Below are 23,337 nucleotides of genomic sequence, written 5' to 3'. Positions count from 1 at the left end.
ATACACACCCAGATGGCCATTTTAGGGTCTCTATGCCTTTTGGATAGGGGAGAAAACGAGCATCCTAAACCTTTGTGAACAGGAAGAGTGTCTAGTATGAGATTGGAACCAATGCCTCTGGAGCATTGAGGAAACGGTGCTAATGACTGGATCACTGTCCCATTTGTTTTTATACTTTCCAATAATATTGAATATTAATCCATCAATCTTTCAGATTTTCCTGATTAATGGTTGAGGGGAGACATAGTAAGTTCCTACAGGACAGGGTGCTAATGTATTGTAGGGTACACTCTTGCACATCCAGGGGTAAATTTGGAATTATCTACATGTACTCCACATGTATTTAAAATGTGGGAGGAACGTAGGATACACAGAGAAAACCCATGCAGCCACAGAATGATCAACCTCCATAAAGGCAGCAGTTGAAAGTAAGAACTATTGACCTATGGGAAAACCACAGTAACCACAGTGCTCCCTATTGATTTGAATAACCAAATATAATTCAGTTTTAGTATTTAACTATCAAGTTGCAATGAAAAAGATATATCTGCAGTTGATTTTATGTGCATATTTCAATGGTTTCCTTTGGCAGGTAATTTCTCTGCCTCCTGCTGTTGTATGTAGGGAAACCATTGTAACCTCTATATACGTGTACATATTTTATTGTAAGACCCCCTTGTCTATTCAAAAGTTTGTTTTTTTTTTTTTTTTGAGGAATGAAATGTTCAGATGCCGTTAGTATATTATGTTAGAATACTGGATTACAAAATTGTTCAAAGTACCCATTCTCAGCAATTACGTTTTCTTGTACAATTTACTCCATTGCCAACCATATACATCAGTTCTAACCTTGTGTGCTTCCCTTCGATAACTTCTCCCAAACCTGATATTACCAATGGTGGAGTAGCTACCTTCTTAATTACATCTATGGGGCTTTGGGCATGTCCTTTCCCATATTCACAGAAGATCCACTGACATCTTTGGGCAGTACCTGTGCTAGACTCTAACCCAGAGTGGCATGATACAACAACAACATTTATTTATATAGCACATTTACATACAAAAAGTAGCTCAAAGTGCTTTACATAATGAAGAAAAAAAAAAAGACAAAATAAGAAATTAAAATAAGACAACATTAGTTAACAATCCCCAATGATGGCATAACATTTATGGAGCTGCCTGTGTTTGACTCGGTCAGGGATAATGGCATAAGGCCTGCTGGACATATCCCATAGAAATCTAGACAGGAGTTTCAAGGAGTTCCCTTTTAATGGGGTGATAATCCAGTGTATCTCTTAGTTGAAGGCTGGGCTCTTACACAGTAAAGAGCTGCAGCATGCAGTCCATCTGTTGCTTAGCACCAGCACTTTTCCTGTCAGACAGAGCCATTTGCAGCCCTCTTTAGTGCTTCTTATGTCTGATCCCTCCTGGGCGTTCACAGTAAATAGCTCCCTCACACCATGCTCCTTTCTGTCTGCATTGTGGGTTTGTAAATCTTCTTGCATAGGGGTGCTAGCCAGCCCCAAGTCTCCTGTACTCCACAGCCGACATGAGATAAAGTTATAGGACAGCATAACATATATCTCACACTCCCAACAAGAGAAAAATGGGCACTCTGGTGATTTAAAAAAAAAATAAATAAAAATCATTCTCAGTGCTGGTGAAAGCAATGTTAACTGGAGACTTATACTACCATCAGAGTCAGGTGCAGTGCCAGTATATTTCTTTGATAAGAACCAGTTGCAGGATAAGTGCATAATAATTAAGTGTTACTATGTGTCATACCTTCAGAAACGCATCACACTTAGTCCAACCATTATCAAACCTGCTCAATCCAGTTCTACGTCATAGGACTGTAACACTTTTGATAGTAATATTTGAATAAAAAGTACTTCTCCTTTTTTTTTGCTTTTCTAAAAATGATTTAATATTTTTTTTATTTAGGACCTTGAGAATTATATACTGGAGTTAATCCCTACTTTGCCACAACTGGGGGGCTTGGAGAAATCTTTCTACTCTTTTTATGTTTGTACGGCTGTTCGCAAATTCTTCTTTTTTTTGGATCCTCTTCGTACAGGTCAGTATGAATATTCTAATGTTTTATTTTTTTTTTTCCAAAGCACACTCTTTAGTGATGAGCTCAGAGTGCTGTTTAAATATAGCTAATAGTAATAATATGGTATTATGTTTGAGCAGTGTTTTTTCCCAGGTTCAGAGCAGTTTGCAAATTCACATCTATATTGCAATTGTTTAAATATTTTTACAATGACATGCTTAAGGTCAAAACAGTGAGTTACATGTGGAAATGGAGCCGATTTAAAGTCTACTGGCTTTGGTTTTATTCTCAGTACGGCAGTCTTCGTTCAAAAGTTGTGTTAATTTAAATGATGTCTGTAAGCTGGCTGAAGTGAGAGTGTGCGTATGGTCTGTCTTGGACTATATCTTGTCAGGAACTACTTAATGTATTGCTCCCAGTGGTGCTGAGATAGGGTCGAGCTCCTTCCCACCCTGAATTTGTAGCACTGCCACATAAAAATGTATGTATTTTTTTTTTTTCTCTCTATGTAAAATCCCGTTGTCATTTGAGAATACCGTAGATAAGATAGGCGGGTTGGATAGAGAGGACCTTCTGGAGAGGTACAGGGCTGTCATTGCAATTTCCTGGGAGTTTAATGGAAACGGACACACTATTTACATAGGGGCGTGAAAAGGCAGGAAGAAATGACTGCCCAAGTTTTTATGGCGAAGGAAAAAAAGACATGACCAATCTGAGTCCAGGAGAAAGATTGTTTTCGAGGAGCACCACAAGTCCAACGCAGTCTGGGGTGGCCACCTCGAAGATTCCGGATATGCTGAGGTTACTTTGAAGGGGAGCGGAAACAGTGTGAGCCGTAAATCTTTTATTCTGGGATTGGCATGTCTAAGGAACTGAACTGTGGGGAAATAGGAAAATGGAAAAAAGACTAACTCGATGGTGGGGAAAATTTCTTGGATATATAATTTTATGCTTTGTGTTTATTGTATATATTGGAAGTGGGGGTTTTGTAGAAAATGTATTCATTATATATTTTTTTTTGTTGCATCCTTTCACTGTGTGGTTTAGTCAATATCGCATTTGTTTTTATAAGTCATCTTTCTGCACTGTGGGAAGGGGATGAAGGCAGTTTGAGGTTGACCTGCAATCATCAGTATAATATTTCAGTGTAAACTTAGTGAAGTGTAGCGGATACAATCGTTACAAATTTGCATTAAGCAGTTTAATAAGAACCATAAGAAGTTTCAAAAATGACTCTGTCACACTTCTTTGGTCAGAAACTAAGTTTTTCCAGTATCGTATCCAGAAAAAAGCTTTCAAAATTTCCATTTCCACTACATTTCTTGATAGTTTGTTTTCCCAGATTTTGATAACCCTTTCAGTAATGAAGTGCTTCTTGGATACCATTACAATTTCCCCTTAATTTACATCAGATTGATAAAGTTTGTATTAAAATTCTATGTCCACACACAACCTTTTCTGCTTAAGAATAAAGATCTTTCTGTCTTTTAACCTATTAGAATGTGACATACCCTTTACTATTATTCCCAGCCAACCCCTTATCATTCGGGGTCATTTTTGCTAAATCGCTTGTAATTCGACCTCTCCAAATTAGAATCATTGCTGTTATTGAACTATCTGGAATATAAACACATGTTTGGTCTCTTTGTAAAGGTAACATTCTCTAGTTTCACCCTTAGTAGTCAGAATCACTGTAGGTGTGACTGATCAAAAGTTATGCACATTAGAACTCACAAAAAACGAATTTTTTTGTTCTCGCCTAAGTTTTTTTATGAAAATAAAGGAAAATAAAGCTGCAGTAGGTAGGTGGGGACAGAAACACACTATGTACCAACAGAATAACTTGTTGACTACTCAAATTTCAAATTTGAAAAGAATACCTGTAAAAATGACATTTTTTACACCAGTTTTTATGTGGGCATGCCCAGGGGCTTTTTAGAGGGACCATTATCCACATTTTGGAACGTATGTTAAAAGTGTAATAACTTTTGAATGCTTCAACCCACAGATATCAATGAGGGCTCTACTGAAAGCTTACACCTAAAGGAATCTATATCTACACATAGTGTCACTCTATTAGTTATGGAAATTCATGTTCCATAATAAAAACAATAAAAAATACACATCTCTATGTAAAAATAGTCAATACAAGTCTTATGGGCCAAAAATATATTTATATTTTTGATTTTTTACTTTTTTTTTTATAAAATGCACACAAACTATATACATTTCTTTTACAAACTGTTACAACACAGCTCAGCGTTTTTCCATGTCAATCACTAGCAAGCAGAAAGCACAAGGGCGTGGCACGTCGCTCTCTGCCATTAGACGTTTCCTGGGCCGGTTGAATACTTTCGCACGCGTACATGCATCTATTATTTAATCGAGCGTTTATTTACGTTTAAACTTCTACTTTTATTCATATTTAAAATGCGAAAAACTTGCCGAAATCACAATAAACAACCACGCACCAACTCTGCAGACTGGCACAAATGCCACCTTCACGCAGCTCCGATCGTTTTGTTTATAAGTTAGTATGGCAAGTTACATATCAAAATGCTCGGCTGCTCATTGGCTGTAAGTTTTGAGTGTCAGTCACAGTGTCCAATCAAACTGGTAGATTCTACCAGGGTTTGGAGCTTTACGTCATCCTCAAAGCTTTCTGTGACACTGGTTGGCTATACGAGGTGCCAGTCAACCCCAGACCCGTCGTAATTGGCCAACTTAGGTGTCGATCAGAAGCTAACACTTCCGTGTTTCATGGGGTAGCATGATTATCGCCGACAGAAACAAATTACGTCTAATATGAGCAATATAAATGAAAAAAAATTACGTAGGTGGTCTCAAGTTATGAAACGTTTTCTGGAGTTTTTGTCCCTTTGAGAATATATTGTGTGTTTTGGACCTAAATTGTTTTACTGGATTATATTCGCTGGAGCCTTACGGACACAATGGGATCAATACTGCTCGGAAATATTGATGTTTGACTTGCAGGGGGTCTTCAAAGGTAGGGACAGTCAACTCTTAAAAGTATGTACTTCTCTGTAAAAAAGGCTTTAGTGTCAGTGCTGTGGTTGTTGTGTGTCAAAATGGTTTATATCATCGGTAAGACGAGACTTTGAAGTTTAATTTGATGGGTAGGGTGTCGAGATGCATGGCAGATGGGAATGCACACATTACTGTAACGTTTTTAAAACGCTGTTATGTCCCGGGACCGGCACGTGTGCGCGTTAAGAGGTAAAGAGACAGGTAAAAATTTTCAGAGAAGAACTGGGAGATCTTTGTAAAAGCAAAACAAAGCAAATAAAAATAGCAACCAAAACTTAAAAGACAGGCAAGAATCAAAGTCAGAAACGAGGCAAGAAGTCAAAACTAAGAAAGGCATGAAGAGACGAATAACAGTTGGAACTTTATTTTTATGAAATTGTATCCACAGATCGGATAATAAAAAAAATGAGCTCCTAGTTGAGTTTTTATCTCATTGCACCGATAAACCAGAGATTGTGACCTCCTAGGCCACGCTCCTAGAAAAACAGGATGTGATCATAACAACAGAGCCAAAACTTGGCAGCAATAGTAAAACCGAAAAAGTGGCGTCAAAGACAGTAAAATACAGTATATCGTTTTTAAATAGAAGCAAGCAAAACCCCAAAAATGTAACCTTATCATGACACCCTGGATGTAGACTTGGTTGCTCTTCGCTGCTCATACTCTGGTGCTGCTTTTTTCTTTTTTTCTTTTCTTTTTTGTAGCATGGTGTCCAGACCTACACATAGTCAACTCATATTAGCATTATGTGTTTTGAGCTTAACATCCTATAAAAGATGTAGTATAAATTACTGCAAGACAAGTGTAATTGACAGCAGAAGAGTTAAAGACTCCAGTCACAACAAAATTATATTCTACACTGCTGCTTGGAAGTTGTACATTTTGTAGGAAGGGATGAACTTAAGGTCTGTCTGACAATTCTAAGATTCCATTGCGAGTGTAAGAGACAAATTTTAATTTAAACAGCAGCAATATCAAGCGTTCAGAACATTATGTGATTTGCTTTGTGTACCAGCTAACTTGTTAACATAAAAATCTCAAACTTTCATAATCCAAATCAGGGCCACGGGAGGGTTAGAGCCTGTCCTGCACACTATCAGGCAGGCACCAATACATTGCAGTACATCCACGCTCAAACTCGGCCAAGGCTAGTTTTGAAACTCCAGTTAACCTAACCTGTATGTCTCCAAATTAAAACTTAAACAGACACTGGGAAAATTTGAAAATTCCACGTGTACATTGCCTATATTTGGAATTTCAGCCTAGGACACTACACCTATGAGACAGCAATATGAACTATTTGTGCTGCACACCTCATTTATTAACTCTGGCATTTCAGCAAGACTGCGCCCGTAGTTTCCAATAAAAATAGGAAATACAAACTTGATCTTACATATGTGTGTTTTTGTAAAATTCTGACTTGAAGAAACCATTTTAATAAAAACTGGAATTTGTATCAGATAACTGTTTCATGGTATTTTTCTCCCATTTCTCCACATAAAGTAAAACCCTGAGAAAGCATAACTTCTGCAAGGCTGTCAAACCATTTGATTAATATGTTTGATTGTCCAATATGATCTGTCAGTGTGTGTCCCAGTATATGATTTATTTGTAATTTGTTAGCATTTAAGGTTGTAATGCTAATTTTCATAATGAGAGGCCCAGTGGCTCTGTTGGTAGAGCTGCTTCCTTATGGATCCTCCCAGTAAATTTTCTTTGTGGAGTTTACACATTTTTTTTCCTCGTGAATACATGGGGTTTTCTCCCACATCTCCAAACATGAGCTGGCTAGTTTGATTGGTGATTCAAAGTTGTCCCCTGTGATTGTGGGGCCTTTAATGGACTGGCGCCCTATCCAGAGCTGTTTCCTGCTTTGCACCTAGTGCTTCTAGGATAGTTTTGGGAAAGGTCCCTATATTGGAGTAATTTATTTCAAGAATGTTAAGTTTTATAGTCTTCAGAATCTGAATTACTCTTTAACGAGTTATTGTTATTTGTTACAAATATGTTACTGTTTTGTTTACCTAAATATTTAATGAAATCAATACCGTGTGTTCCTAGACACTAAGCCAAAGACTAATTAATATTTGTCTTGTTCTTTGTGTATCTTTCATAGGCAAAATCAAAATCCAAGATATTTTAGCATGCAGCTACCTGGATGACTTGTTAGAGGTAAACATTTTTATGTGCTGTATCATCCATGATGTCACTTTATAGAAGATTACAAGGTTAAGATACTGCTGTGATAATACAGTCTTAATAATAAACGGTTAGGCACACCTGCATGTCAAATGGAGTAATGAATGCAGACTGGAATTAGTGATATATCTATTCAGAACCGTAGAATAGTCTCCATGTTCTGTCACAGCAACACTAGACAAAGTCCAGAGTATAACATTTTAAGAAATACATTTCCTCATTTTAAACAAAAGGATGGCCTAGACTGAAGTACTGTATATGACAAAGCTGCTGAAAGAGGCAAACAAACTGGATAATGAACTGTATTTTGAGAACATAAATGGACCAAGCCGTAAGTTTTTGAAAGAGGTGGTTCAAAAGCGCTCAAAAAGATGAAGATAGAATAAAGCACCAGGCCCAGTTGGAATGGTGTCAGAAATGCTGAAGGAAGTAGAAGATCCTAGAGTTGAAAGGTTGACAGGCCTGAATTCTTGAAGACTGAAAAAGATGTGTGCTTATTCTGGTATACAAAGGAAAGGGTGATCTATTGAAGTGTAGGTCATATTGAGTGATTAGAGTTTTAGAACTTGTAGTGATGGCGGTTAAGAGAATACTATAGGAAACAATCAGGGAACAGGTGAAGATTAAAAAAAAAATTCAATGTGCATTCATGCATGAGAAGGGTAAAGGTGTTGGAAAAGTATCCAATGAAGGGAAAGACACTGCATTATGCATTTGTTGATATGGAGATGGTATTTGACAGTCTGACACGAGAGGTGGTGACGTGGGCATTGAGAAGGTTAGGCATTGATGAATGGTTAGTGTTTCAGACGACATCACTGTATGAGGAAGCATGAATGGTGGTCAAGACAGGGTTAAGGAGAGTTTTGAGGTGAACATTGGGAAGAACCAGGGAACTGTTTTGAGTCCTTTGCTTTTTGTGGTATTGGTGGAGGTGGTGACTAGAGAAGTGAGTCAAGAATTGCCATGAGAGCTCTTGTATTTTAATGATCTTGTTGTGATGGCAAAAAGTGAACTGTAGTTATAGGAGAAGATATGGAAATGGAAAGCTTGTTTGGACGCACAAGATCTCAAGATAAATACAGGAAAGATCAAACTGGTATGTAGAGTTGAAGAGGCAGTAGGCTTTGAAGAGTTGGGTGCATGGCTGAGTGTGTAGCAGAAGTATTGGCAGAAATTCAATCCAATTTATAGGGTCATAGAAGAGGGAATATAAAAGAAGTAGTGGTGTGAAGGGTACTCTACAGGTAGCAAGCATAAATAACTGTTATTAGAGAGGGAGGCAGAATGTTGATAGCATGAATGGAAGGTTTGGTATTAGCAATGGAGCCATTTTGGAGAAAGTAGAAAAGTTCTGTTACTATGGTAATATGTTGACTATAGACCAAGGTGCAGGTACAGAGGTAATAGGCAGGGTGAAAGAATTCCCAGATTCTGATTTTTAAAGGAGTGTCTCTGGAATTGAAGGGAAACGTGTATGAAAGCTGTGTGAGAAGCCATATGTCCTGTGGGAATGAGAAATGTGCAATGAAAGCAGAACTTAAAGCAGAGCAAGAAAGTACAAGGTGAGAAGGATCAGGTGGATTTGGAGAGTGCCACCACAAGTGAAGCCCAGGACTATGGAGAAAAAAGATCTAGGGGTCTATTGGCCAATCTAGATAAACCCAGAAAATAACTGTTAAATGATCATGACAATGATGATGATGATTGAACAAATTAGTATTTAGGCCTTTAGGGTGAAACGTTTCATGCTGTGTACACTGTACTTCAACTCTAGGTTGGCATTCATGATCACACCATCCTACATACAACATGCAAACCTAACTAATAAACATAAAGGAATTGTGTGTCTTAGGTAGCTTATTTTATTTATTTGGCTGGAATTACCGTCTAAATTTTTTGGAACCTGTAGGGCAACTGGGAAAACACATTTGGGAAATAGACTCTTGTTCATTCCATGGACAACATGTGAAAATCTGTAGCTCCCGCAATTATCATTTGGTGTTGTTAATTGAAATATTTCTAGCAATATACTGTAAAAGTGTGTGTTTGACTTGTTTACTTTTATTGTATTATGTTTTAAATACTTTAATAACACAGTATTTATTTCTTGTAGCTAAGAGATGAAGAGCTTTCCAAAGAAAGTCAAGAATCCAACTGGTTTTCCGCTCCATCCGCCCTGCGTGTTTATGGTATTGCATATACACATCACTTAAGCAAATATGATGTAATATGGCTGGATACCTCTTTTGATATATGAGTAATCATTTTTGACTCTACTGAAGTTTTGAGTTATTGTGCTTGTGTCAATTTTGTAGGGCAGTATTTAAATCTGGACAAAGACCACAACGGGATGCTGAGCAAAGAAGAGTTGTCACGCTTTGGTACAGGGACTTTGACAAATGTTTTTCTTGACCGTGTCTTTCAAGAGTGCCTCACGTATGATGGAGAAATGGTAACTTGATATCATTGGATTCATTGTATTGTGTTATAAATACAGTTTGCCTTTTAACATTCATGGACCTTAAAATTGTTTCCATAGAAAAATACAAACCTTGATCAGTTGTACTTTGTTAATTGTGCTGGAATTGAAGGATTATTTTTTTCTTCAGCCATTTTGCATAAACTTTGTTAATCCAGTACAAAAGTGGTATCGTGGTACTATGTAGGTGTGCCTCACCTTTTACATCCAGTCATCTTAATTTAATCAACATGAGTATATAAAGTCTTCAGGTCGGGCACTTTTCTCTTTGTAAAAACAGCACCCATCCCAGTGTTGCTGTTGTCCACATGCAGTTTCTTAAAGTGTAGGTTTAAAGGATTACTATTGTCATGTGTACACAGTACTTGCATGAGATGACAACATGGAACATGTCAAGTCACCACTCTCAGCTGCCGTGGTCAAGGGAGTACTGCAGTACTAACTTACCTCAAACCTTCTGTATTCATCTTGGACAGACTACGATAATATAAAGTTATGAGTAATACTATTTCTCATACTTTATTACATTTGGTCATTGTTTTCAGTGTATTTTAATATTTTTTTAAATGTCCATAATTAAAAAATGTCCTACTAATTTAAGGCTGTCAAACTATTACTGTATATACTCGTGGACAACTTGTCCCGCGGATAAGTCGAGATTTTATTTTACTGTACAATTTCTGTTATTTTATAATGTCGGTCGTAAACGCCGAATGCGGAATGCTCACGCTATTGGTCCAAGGGATTACGATATGCTAACGCCCACCCGAGAAAGTAACCACAGAGCACATGCCCTATTTTTTGTCTGTGTGGGTACGGCAATGCACTGTATAGCGTGTGTTCCTAAACTCTCTCTTTCTGTTGTGCCTACATGACCACATGGTAGTACCCAAACTATTCCGAAGCAACATCTGCACTGATTTGTGTTTTTTGTATCTCACACCCTCATACACCTTTATCGTAAGAGCATCCCTTATCTACGATGGAGCATTCGGTCAGAAGAAAATATGAAGCTGGTTTTAAATTAAATGTTGTTGAAATAGCGAAAGAAATTGGTAACTGCGCTGCTGCAACAAAATTAGATGTGTCTGAGAAACTTATGTGAGATTGAAGGAGGCAATTTAAGTGTCGCATTTTTGAACTGCCGTATAAGTTGGGATCTGATTTTATGATCGATTTTTCGGGTTTCAAGACCCGACTTATGCGTGAGTATATACAGTACATTTGTTAATTTGTGTAATTTAATTCAATTAATTTCAATTATTTGCATGCTTAACCAAAGTGGTTTTGGTTGTTGCTGTGAATGTCACTGCCTTGCAGCTCCTTAGCTGCTCAAATGGACTTGTGGCCTTCATATAAATTATCACAATGTGACACAGTTGTCTCACATGACGCTAAGAATTGTCAGAACTGTCTATTGGAATGACGTCTTTCAGACCTTTTCTTCAATTATCTTTAAACGTCTGCCATCTGATGCAGTCAATTTTTCAATACTCTTTAGATCAAGGGTCTCCAACACGTCGCCAGTGAGCTACCGGCAGCTTGCAACCCCTTTCCAAGAAGCTCGCCAAAGGGTTAATGAATCCTACATAAATTTGAAAAGTTGATTAGTCAAATTAGGGGTGGGCAATCTTTCCAAAAAATCATATCATGATCCTTTTAACACAAAATCATGATCCACTGAAGTGCAATCTTATCTTTTCAATGTGGCATACACTTGAGAGAATATCCGAACTCAAACTGATCAAGACCTAAGTAACACTTAATTTTAAATATCAGACAAAGTTGAATTCAATTGTTCTCTCATTCGCTAGCTAAGCGGCGTTAAGAAACACGCCCTGAAACTGCCGAGTGAGTGAGGAAGGCCCTTCCCCTCAGCCTGGTGTGTGGATCTTGGATTTGCGCTAATAAATTGGTACCGCAAGCGAACTATGATACACAGTGAAATGAGAGAAGTCGCAGAATCAACCAGAATGTTCAAGCAAATTATAGAAGAAAACCCGATCTAAATACGTTAAGTAGTTCTCTCATGAAAAGCGGACAGACAGAGAGACATTGGATTTTATATATTATATATTAGTAAACCTTCAAAATAATGTCCAGTTAAAGTCTCAACAGCATTCTCAGCATTTCTGGAGCTTAGTAGAGCCAGATCACTATAAGAATCTTTACCAAGCAGCTCTGAAAATGTCAGCTTTGTTTGGGTCTCCATACCTCAGTGAGTCTGACGTGAATCTCATGAAATCAAAGTTCAGAATAAAACTGACAGACAAACATTTAAAGGACTCCAGAAGAGTGAACCTCAGTGGCTCCACTCCACCAGACACCTCAGTGCCAGTCATCTGACTAACTAAAAAACACATCACACATGCAACTGGACTTGTGAATAAAGTGACACAGTGACATGTGACAAAAGGACAAATGAATAAGTCAGATCTGTGTATTTAGAATTGCATTGGTTTGTTTTGACAGAATTCATGTTTTAATTCAGGAGTGTGAGATACACAAGTAAATGCACACTGACATACAAAATACACTTCCAGGTGAACTAAATATTTTTTTGTGATGTTTTAATGCAAAATATGAGTTGTGGACACCAACATTTTGTAAATGTTCAGGCAAAACAAGCTTATTCGGTTTGTTTGGGTTGAAATAAGCTACGAAAATAAACGTTAGAAAACAGTTCTCGGCGATTTTCATTTTATAAAAGTAGTTCTCAGGGGAAAAAAGGTTGGAGACCCCGCTTTAGATTTTGTTTCATTCATAGACATGGATCCAATTGTACATGTATTGATTGTAGTCTGACGGAGATTTTTCATATAACATGTTTATTTTTAACAGAAGAATGTTTTATCCTTATTAGCAGGCTAAATAAATTTTACTTCTGTGATATTCAATTTAATCAGAGCTAAGATCATATACGAGGTGTGGCAGAAAAGTAATGAGACTGATTTTTTATTTACCAAAGTTTTTATTTTTTTCAAACATCAATGTTATCCCCTTCAAAGTAGTTCTCTTGGGCAGCTACACACCGATGGAGACGTTGTTCCCACTGTTGGTAGCAGCGCTGGAAGTCTTCAACCGGTATGGTCGTCAGCATGTCCGTTACACTCTTTTGGATGATTTCTAAAGTCCCAAAATGACGTCCTTTGAGGACATTTTTCAGTTTAGGAAAAAGTCACACGGACTGAGGTCAGGTGAATAAGGGGGCTGGGGAACCACAGGAATGCCTTTTGAGGTCAAAAATTCCGTTATGGAGAGGGCAGTTTTTCGGCACCATTTTGGCACAGACCTTTCGAATGTGCAAATGTTCAGTCAAAATTTGATGAACGGTAAATCTGTTCAAATTTAATTGTTCACTCAACATTCATGTTAAACGACGGTCTGATCTTACAAGAGTGTTCACACGTTCGATGTTTTCATTGGTTTTCGAAGTTGAAGTCCTCCCTGAACGGTGTTCATCTTCAACGTGTTTTCTGCCTTCCAAAAATGATTTGTGCCAGCGAAAAACTTGAGCTCGGGATAAAGAATGTTCCCCATAGGCCTGTTTTAACTTTTTAAACGTCACACTTGCCGTTTAATGGCACAACGTTGCTCCAAATTCCGCTGTTCCATTTTGCGTGACGCACAACCAAAAACACAACTTCGCTAATAGCAGTCACAAAAATCACGTAGTTAACGGAAGGAGTTGAAACTCGCACTGAGCTATGGGAGGGTACTGATACACATGCTCTATCAAGGACAACAGCGCAGCGTTGCCAGATCGCTTGCAGTGTTGCCAGTCTCATTACTTTTCTGCCACATCTCGTACATCCACATTTTTGTCTTGAAACCATCGGGGAGAGTCTTAAATTGAAAGCAATGATAATAAACAATGTCTTTCTTAGCCATTGTTAATGGACTGGTCTACGTAGCAAGGGAAGTGGGACAACACATGTGCTAAATGTAATTAAGGAAGAATGTGTTATAGTTTTGAAACTAATTTGAATGCATTAACTGTGTAATTTTGACTGCCCTACTAACATGCCATACACAAGTGCATGAAATAAGATGGAGGCTTCAGGACCCTTGGATTAGTTAAAATGACTTAAGAACAAATTCTTATCCGACAGTTGTAGTTTTCTTGATTTGCCTTCTTGCAGGCATTTCACTCATAATGGGAATCTAAGTATCAGATTTTAAATCTCACAACCGTCAAGTTACAGAAATACTCTCAATTAATTACCACAAATACTATGTGGCGGAGTGGTGGCTCTGAGGCTAGGAATCTGCACTGGCAATCGGAAGGTTGCTGGTTCGAATCCCGTAAATGCCATTAAGGACTCTGCTCTGTTGGGCCCTTAAGCAAGGCCCGTAACCTGCAATTGCTGAGCGCTTTGAGTAGTGAGAAAAGCGCTATATAAATGCAAAGAATTATTATTATTAACCAATAAGGGGCAAGATAAAAGAAGCTAGGTCTGCAGCTTCTGCTATGCCGCTGGGCCTGGTGCATTGCCTCATGGGAAGTCATCTGAAGAACATCAGACTATTTCGACTGGCAGCTCTTACTCCAGAACAGCAATGGCTCTACCACTTTGGTTTAACTACTCCAACAGTCATGTGAGGTGAGGTTTTCAGAAAAGTGAATTCATCATACTATACCCTATACGATTAGTTAGAGAAAGAAGTAAAATTGCAATATCTGTCATTCTACAACAGTCACTCAAGAAAGCGTTTTTTATGCTTCATGGAAGGAAGTTTTTCTCCAGAAAGTCTTCTTTCAATAAATCAGCATAGTGACAGTTGATCTTTTGACGCTTGTCTTTTTCAGGATTACAAAACGTATTTGGATTTTGTGCTGGCCTTGGAGAACAGAAAAGAGCCAGCAGCACTCCAATACATTTTTAAGCTGCTAGACATTGAAAATAAGGGTTACCTGAATGTCTTCTCACTCAACTACTTTTTCAGGGTAAGTGATTGACGTCCCTGGTTTGTGCAAGTACAAGTCAGGTATAGTATGGCCTTTTCATAGATTTAAAAAGACCCAAACCTTTTTTATTGTGGTGATATTTTTTATGTGTCTTTTATATTCAGTGTTTAGAAGTAATGAATTGACAGTCTTCGGAGACTTTAATGTCATAAACATAGAAAAATCCCATTTGTTGCTTCGTAAATAGTTATCTTTCAAAAGCTCTCAGTGAAGTACTCGAGGAAATCAATCACAGTGCAGTGTCTGGTGAGCTGCTTTTATGTTTCCAACTGCTGCTTTAGTCGGGATCACCCTTGGCCATCTCTTTTAATTCACTGTTAAGAAGAAATCGAAGTACAAAGCTGTAACATTTTCTTTAGGCTGTGTTTGGACATTTATGAATGTACTGTATACTAGATATTTCTTGTTGAACTACATGTTTATACGCACACTCGCACAGAATACATATAAGAAAAACAAGACATTCAATCCATATGTTAACCCTCCACCTATGAGGATTACAGCCATTATCTCAAAATTACTCCGTTCACCCTCTGAGTTTTAGAATTTTGCCATGTAACTCTATAATCCAAATTACAAATGGAAAATTGTATATGAAGCGATGTGCCACGTGATGACTCTCTCCAGGCCAGGCTGTTCCATGGAGCCATTTGAATGTGCGACGGCCACACATGAATGGTTGAATGAGAACAAACTGTCATTGTCTCCAGTACTGCAGCCATGCACCGATTACAAGTGATATTCATTTTTCTTTTTCTTTGTCATCTGTAACTTAGGTAGCATCTCACTTTGATTCAGTGCTAAAGATGTAATAATCATAAAATCTAAATAATGGAGACCTAGATAGGGTGGAGAGAGAATCCAGCCCTAACTTGACTTAGTGTGCTCCCAGTAGTATCGCAGCAGCACTCACATTTTGACTTTGTTATCAATACCAGTACTTGGACCTCAATACCACTACCAAAACAGTTCAAAATCGAGTAACAGGGAAAGCGTACCTCTCTTTCCTGCCGCACTTTATAAATTGATGATGATCGTCTCTTTTTGGACGATTCAGTGCCCAAAGAGTGGTTTGGTCCCCTTGGTGATTCAAGCTAGATTTAATACCTGTATTAAAATCAAACCATGGATGTGCTTAGAATAGAATGCCTTTTATTGTCATTGCACAAATGTACAGCGAAATTTTGGTGTGTCCCCTAAATAGTACATACAATATAATAAAAACAGAATCTATAACAGATTCAACATATGCTCTGAATTTTAAACTGCACACATCTATACTAATAAAAGGCAAAGCCCTCACTGACTGACTTACTCACTCACTCACTCATCACTAATTCTCCAACTTCCCGTGTAACGGTCATAACTAAATCCTACTTACGTACATATATACGTCCATAGCCTGCAGCTCGGTCACCGTGTGAGGTGGCGTTGCGTCCCCCATCCCAACGCCTCCCACATAATTGGCTGCCTGCCCATATAAGGCCGTCCGTCGCTCCGGTCTCTACATTCCCTTCTTTGCTTTGCCACGGTATTCACGTCTCCCTGCTGATAACTGCAGCCTTTTTATTCAATCCACGGCTACTCCGCTGTTTTATTGTTCGTTTATTACAATTATAGTTATTGTATAGGTATTTTAGACTTACTTTACATTGTCTCAGGTACCCATTTCCTTTATCGTTCCAACCGTACCCACATTAACATGTCTATCAAAGTGATCACCATCAATCAAAGAACTGTCACTTACCGAGTGGTTTCCATGCCCGGAGATGCCGCCTGCCTTTTCCATTCTCTTTGTTACATATTGCACGGCCATATCAGGCTCACTCTTGATATCCGGAGGAACATTGTGTCTTATGTATTGAATGACTGGGACAGGTTCAAGGTGTGGACTGATGATGGTACAGGAGATAATTAGACTACACAGGAGCACTAGAAGAGTGAAATGCTTAAGCCCTTCACCTATGGTTCTGCATGTGAGTTGATGGCTGCCGGTGAATTGTTCGGTTGTTGCTTTCAAGTGTACCGAAATGACCAAATATTTTACACCTTTGGAGAACCGCCAATGCCTCTTAAACATCTTAGAGTCACTGGTGACGATTTGAGTAGTGGACACTTTGATGTTTATGAATGTTTCAACTCTCAAAAGCTGGATGTGAAGTTATCGATGAAGCTGGTTGTATGCTTACAACGCTTGACAGATGCCGAATGTCACTTCAACACAAATCCTACAAATACTAACGTAATTAAAACAAACCATGAAACTCAAACCGATTATGACAGCAGCAATCCAAGCTGTGAGAAAACAGTAAAAAGCAGGCGTGTCAGACGTCGTGGTACATTTTCTGATGCAGCTAGACGGAAACAACTTCATGATGCTGCGGCCAAATACTCGCAGATAAATCCACAACTTCATATAGACACTGTCACTAAATATTCGCAGGCAAATCCACAACTTAATACCGGAAATGCCTGTTAAACATCTTAGATTCACAAGTAGCAATTTGGGTAGTGAACACATCGATAAGTGAAACCTGTTATCTTTACAATGGTTGACAAACACGGAATATAACTTGAACACAACACGTCCTCCAAATACGAACCTGATTGAAAGAAATAATGATAATCAAATCCTTGATGACAGCAACACTCATAACAGTGACAAAACAATTACATTGGCAATCATGTTACGTTATTTTTAAAATGTTTCCTTTTCTTTTTCATAACTTCTTTAACACACTAATTCTCTGCTGCGAAGCCCGGGTATTTTGCTGGTACATTGATATAAACTGCTAAAACCAATAAACATTGAAGGTGGGAAATATATATAATAAATAGTGGAGTAGTTCCATTTTATGGTGATTGCAATGAGTCTCTTAGATATTGCACTTTAGTCCCATTGATACCATGGATGACAGTGAAAGATATAAAGATCAAAAGCACTTAGATGTAGTAAACAATTATTTAAGAAAAATGTAGTTCTCCGATACCATGTTTCCCTGAAAATAAGACCTACTCCGAAAATAAGCCCTAGCATGATTTTCAGGCTGCTGTGTAATATAAGCCCTACCCCAAAAATAAGCCCTTGTCAAGATCTATCCATCCATCATCCAACCCACTATATCCTAACTACTGGGTCACGGGGGTCTGCTTGGGCCAATCCCAGCCAACACAGGGCAAAAGGCAGGAAACAAACCCCGGGCAGGGCGCCAGCCTACCACAGGGCATACACACTAGGGAGAATTTAGAATCGCCAATGCACCTAACCTGCATGTCTTTAGACTGTGGGAGGAAAGCCATGCAGACACTGGAAGAACATGCAAACTCCACACAAGGAGGACCTGGGAAGCGAACCCAGGTCTCCTTACTGCGAGGCAGCAGCGCTACCACTGCGCCACCTTGCTGCCCCTATGCAAAACAGACACTTTAGTATTTTATTATATAGCAGATTATAATGTAATTTGTCGAAAAAATAAAATCATAAAACCTGTTAAGTCCCTTTAAACATATGTGACTGGCAGACTATTTAACCCCCATTGTTTTTAATTTTGTTGTAGTGGTGCCATTGTTAGCAGTACTGAGAGTCTCACATTCAGATCCCATTCTAGGCACAGTCTCTTGGTGTGGGTTTCATCAAACCAAACACCCGAAAGACACACAAGTGCATTGTGGGCACTGATGCCACCAAGGCAGGCTCTGGCTAACCCTAAACAACAATCTAGTAGAGTAAGCAGATTCAGAATTAGAATGATCACTTTCTTTTAATGTCAGTCTATTATTATTTACTGCTTTATCCATACCAACTTGACCGTATATGTCGGAGCAGTCCTTAAAAACACAAAAAGGCAAAATGGATCAGTAGATGCATTTCAGAGTGGAAAAACCAATCATTTTTCTTAGCACTGTGTAGCATCTCCATTTAAGGGGGTCTAGTAAAAGAAACCCATTGAAAGGAGCGTGAAAACTCTTCCCAAAGATTGCAGAGAAACAAAAGTGTTACTGTGGACTGTCCTTTTTTCCTAGCCTTTGGGCAGCTCGATTTCTGAAGAAGCCAGCCTTTGTGCTTCTCTAACTCTTTCTGAAAATGCTGAATAGTTTAAATGAACTGACTCAATGTGACTATGAACCTTGTCTTTGCAGTGCAGGTGGTGTTATTTAGTGTATGGCTTTTCTTATTCATACTGTTTAGCATAAGCAGTCCGAAGTCTTTTATAGAATAACAATACATGAACTTCTAGCCTCTGGTGCAGCAGTAGCAGCTGTAGCAGCTGGCTGTGTGAGTTCATGGTCACATTTCCTGCCAAAAATAAATAAGTAGTAACTGTCATGAACATTCCCCTGTTTGAATACATGCACTTTACACGATTTTAATTGGTCTCTCAAAAAATAAGATGTTACTTTACTTCCCTCGGACAGAAAACTTTTTTTTTTTTTGCTACTAGGGGGCTCTGCACCCTTTTTGCTTTGCTCGCCCACCCCCAGGTTTGGTTTACCAGATATACAATTTAAAGAGATCATTTTCATGGAAATTGTTACATGTGCATTATTTTCACTTTCACTTTAAAACTTTTGTAAAAACAATACTTGTCCTTTATTTCCGGCCCCGGGCGTGGTTAAATCTCTTTCTCGCAGGACATATAACGCTGCTCGCGTTGTGAAGTGGGGTCGGCTAAACGCACACTAAGGAGATGTCGTAAGATCATCTGCTGTCTTTTTGCTGCTGGCGAGCTGCGTGTTTTGCTTGTCTCTTGTCGTCGTTTTAAGAACTGGGAGCACATGATGCGTGTCTGCCAAAAGCAATCCAACAACGGCTAGGTTAGATGTCCGTGGACTTGTTTTAAATGATGGCTCACTGCCTTCTCTTGAGTGACGATGTAAAAACAATACTTCCTTCATTTCCGGCCCCGAGCGTGGTTACATCTCCATCGTGCAGGACGTATAACGCTGCTCGCGTTGTGAAGGGGGGGCTAAACGCACGCTGAGGAGATGTCGTGAGATCATCTGCTATCTTTCTGCTGCTGGTGAGCTGCCTGTTCTGCTTGCCGCGCTGCCCGATCATTTCAAAGACTGTACAGCAGCAGTCTTTTTGCCACTTCGCATCTCTGTCACTTGCGTTGTGAAGGGGGTTTAGTTTGGCTGAACGCACGCTGAGGAGAAGCATTCTGATCATCGGCAGGCTTTTTGCTGCTGGCGAACTGCGTGTTTTGCTTGTCTCGCTGCCCGATCATTTCAAAGCTTGTACAGCTACGGATTGGGTTGTAAATATAGAATGGCTGAACGCATGCTAAGGAGATGCCGTCAGATCATCTGCTGTCTTTTTGCTGCTGGCAAGCTGCCTGTTCTGCTTGTCACATGTCGTTGTTTTAAGAACTGGGAGCACATGATGCATGTCTGCCAACAGCAATCCAGCAACTGCTAGATGTCCATGGACTTCTTTTAAATGATGTCTCACTGCCTTGTCTCACGTGACGTAGTAAAAACAATACTTGTCCTTTATTTCCGGCCCCGGGCGTGGTTAAATCTCTTTCTCGCAGGACATATGACGCTGCTCGCGTTGTGAAGGGGGGTTGGCTAAACGCACGCTAAGGAGATGCCGTCGGATCATCTGCTCTCTTTTTGCTGCTGGCGAGCTGCGCGTTTTGCTTGTCTCTTGTCGTTTTAAGAGCTGGGAGCACATGATGCGTGTCTGCCAAAAGGAATCCAACAACTGCTAAGTTAGATGTCCGTGGACTTGTTTTAAGTGATGGCTCACTGCCTTGTCTCGAGTGACGATGTACAGTAAAAACAATACTTGTCCTTCATTTCCGGCCCCGTGCGTGGTTAAATCTCTTTCTGACAGAACGTATAACGCTGCTCGCGTTGTGAAGGGGGGTGTGGGTGCCTGAACGCACGATAAGGAGAAGCGGTCGGATCATCTGCTGCCGAGCTGCCTGTTCTGCTTGTCGCGCTGCCCAATCATTTCAAAGCCTGTACAGCAGCTGTATTTTTGCCACTTCGCATCTCTGGCGGTTGCATTGTGGGGGTGGTTAGGGTGGCTGAACTCGCGCAAGGAGAAGCAGTCGGATCATCTGCTGGTTTTCTATTGCTGGTGACCTGCTTGTCGTTGTTTTAAGAGTTGGGAGCAAGTTAAAGTGTCTCTCGCGGGATGCCAAATTGTCTTCGTGTGACTTTAAAGTGTCTCTCACGTGACTTCAGATTGTCTTCCGAGAAGATCTAGTCTCGTCTCCCTCCCAAAGATTTTTTTCTTATATAATAGAGAGATATAAAAAATTACGTCTCTACTGCTGTGTAAAGATTTGTTTTACTCCGTAAGTCAGTGCATTTGACAATGTACAAAGTTAACTTACGTGTTAATTAATCTATCATTTATTTTCTTTCATGCACAGGCAATCCAGGAGGAAATCATTTTACATGGACAGGAGATGGTAAACTTTGAAGATGTGAAGGCAAGACACTTATTTACTAATCTAATTTTAACATTAAAACTTATAAATGTGAGCTTAATCTCTCAAAAGAAAAAACACATTTTTTTCTTTGCTTTTACTTTAGGATGAAATATTTGACATGGTACGGCCCAAAGACCCTTACAAGATTACTCTTCAAGACTTGGTTAGTAGTAACCAAGGAGACACAGTTGTCAGTATCCTCATCGATATTAATAGTTTCTGGGTGTATGAAAATCGAGAATCCCAATCACCCAGTGATGACAGCAGTGCAGAATTGGGAGATGCTGTCCACGAGAGAGCATTTGCTGAAAACCCTCCCGAATAGAAGTTGTCTTATTGCTTTTATTGATTTTGTTAAGTTTTAAAATGCTGCATCGGTTCTGTTAGCTTAACTTATTTGTAGTGTAACTACAACTATGCTTTATGTTCTTATTTTGAATACAAAAACACATTTGTAAATAAAAAAGCAATATTTAAGTGTACTGCTGTGTATTGAAATCTACCAGGCATTCATTCTTCTCACTGGAACAAAAAACCATAACGCTTAACATTTTTGTAAGATTCAGATATAAAAATGTTTAAATTCTCTGGATTAGTTTTCAGTCTTTGTTATAAAATGCAGCAAATTTCACGAAGTACAACACTAATATTTACAATCAAAGTGCAAACAGCCTGCAGTGCTAGTTAGCAGGTCACAGTTCTACTGTCTTAACCTCACCAGCTTGAGGAGAAAGAAAGTCGGCTTCATTTCTGTAGAGCAAGAGTTCCCAAACTATCTTCGGCCGCAGACCCCTTTACCAAAAACTTTTAAAACCGTCGACCCCCTAGTCATTTACTTTACTTAAATTAATAAATTTGTACACTACTCAATATTAAATATTTCACTAGATATCAAACTTTTCATTTTAATCACTTGTAATTAATGATTAAAAAAGATAAAAGGACTACAGAATATGGCATTATCTTGTGCAACATTGAATATCGAAACCTGCACTAACGAAAATGAAAGCAAAAAAATACGAGCAGAGTTTTTTTTACATTTTTGACATTTATGAAATATAATGAACCTGCATGGCTCTGGACTGTGGGAGGAAACCCTTTAAGCAGATATTGTTAAATATATTTGTTTTCATCATTCACACAAATATAGATTTTCTTTTTATGTTTTTTATCAGCTGTTTGTAGTCCTCCTTTAAAGTCTGCAGGTTTGAATGTAAATGGAAAGCAATGCTTTCAGTGGCAGCACCCTATGTGTTACACTGCGCTATTAATGTGACAAGCATCACAACCAATTTTTATGGCTTTCTCAACTGAAATTCTAGTGCCATGAAGTAAAAACCAGCGCTGAGGTGTTGAGTGATTTAATTAGAGCCGGATATTGGGAGTCACGGGGAAAATACTGATTGATTCTTGTATCTCTATAAATGTGTGTGTACTTTAAATAATGTACACATGTATACTCATATCTACAGTATATCTCTATCTCTATTCACAGCGCATTACTTTTTATGTATTATGTTACAGCCTTATTCCAAAATGGATTAAATCAATTTTTTTCCTCAGAATTCTACACACAACACCCCATAATGACAACATGAAAAAAGTTTACTTGAGGTTTTTGCAAATTTATTAAAAAAAAAAAAAAGTGAAAGCACATGTACATAAGTATTCACAGCCTTTGCCATGAAGCTCCAAATTGAGCTCAGGTACATCCTGTTTCCCCTGATCATCCTTGAGATGTTTAATTGGAGTCCACCTGTGGTAAATTCAGTTGATTGGACATGATTTGGAAAGGCACACACCTGTCTATAGAAGGTCCCACAGTTGACAGTTCATGTCAGAGCACAAACCAAGAATGAAGTCAAAGGAATTGTCTGTAGACCTCCGAGACAGGATTGTCTCGAGGCACAAATCTGGGGAAGGTTACAGAAAACCTTCTGCAGCTTTGAAGGTCCGAATGAGCACAATGGCCTCCATCATCCATAAGTGGAAGAAGTTCAAAACCACCAGGACTCTTCCTAGAGCTGGCCGGCCATCTAAACTGAGCGATCGGTGGAGAAGGGCCTTAGTCAGGGAGGTGACCAAGAACCCGATGGTCACTCTGTCAGAGCTCCAGAGGTCCTCTGTGGAGAGAGGA

The 23,337-nt window shown here is 38.9% G+C and overlaps 1 protein-coding gene across 1 annotated transcript in view; it reads left to right on the top strand.

The window, feature by feature from the left end:
- Window positions 1-21,682, top strand: part of ppp2r3c (protein phosphatase 2, regulatory subunit B'', gamma) — a 32,925-nt gene extending 11,243 nt beyond the window's left edge. Inside the window, exons 7-13 of the mRNA XM_039741624.1 lie at window positions 1,945-2,077; window positions 7,221-7,276; window positions 9,420-9,495; window positions 9,622-9,758; window positions 14,596-14,733; window positions 21,141-21,200; window positions 21,304-21,682. Of these exons, the coding sequence (XP_039597558.1) occupies window positions 1,945-2,077; window positions 7,221-7,276; window positions 9,420-9,495; window positions 9,622-9,758; window positions 14,596-14,733; window positions 21,141-21,200; window positions 21,304-21,525 (822 nt within the window). The 3' untranslated portion in view covers window positions 21,526-21,682. The remainder of the gene's footprint in view (window positions 1-1,944; window positions 2,078-7,220; window positions 7,277-9,419; window positions 9,496-9,621; window positions 9,759-14,595; window positions 14,734-21,140; window positions 21,201-21,303) is intronic.
- The last annotated feature ends 1,655 nt before the right edge of the window (window positions 21,683-23,337 follow it).

This window comes from Polypterus senegalus, chromosome 18, assembly GCF_016835505.1.
Source record: "Polypterus senegalus isolate Bchr_013 chromosome 18, ASM1683550v1, whole genome shotgun sequence".
Classification (NCBI taxonomy): Eukaryota; Metazoa; Chordata; class Cladistia; order Polypteriformes; family Polypteridae; genus Polypterus; species Polypterus senegalus.
This window is presented reverse-complemented; position numbering and strand designations above follow the sequence as displayed.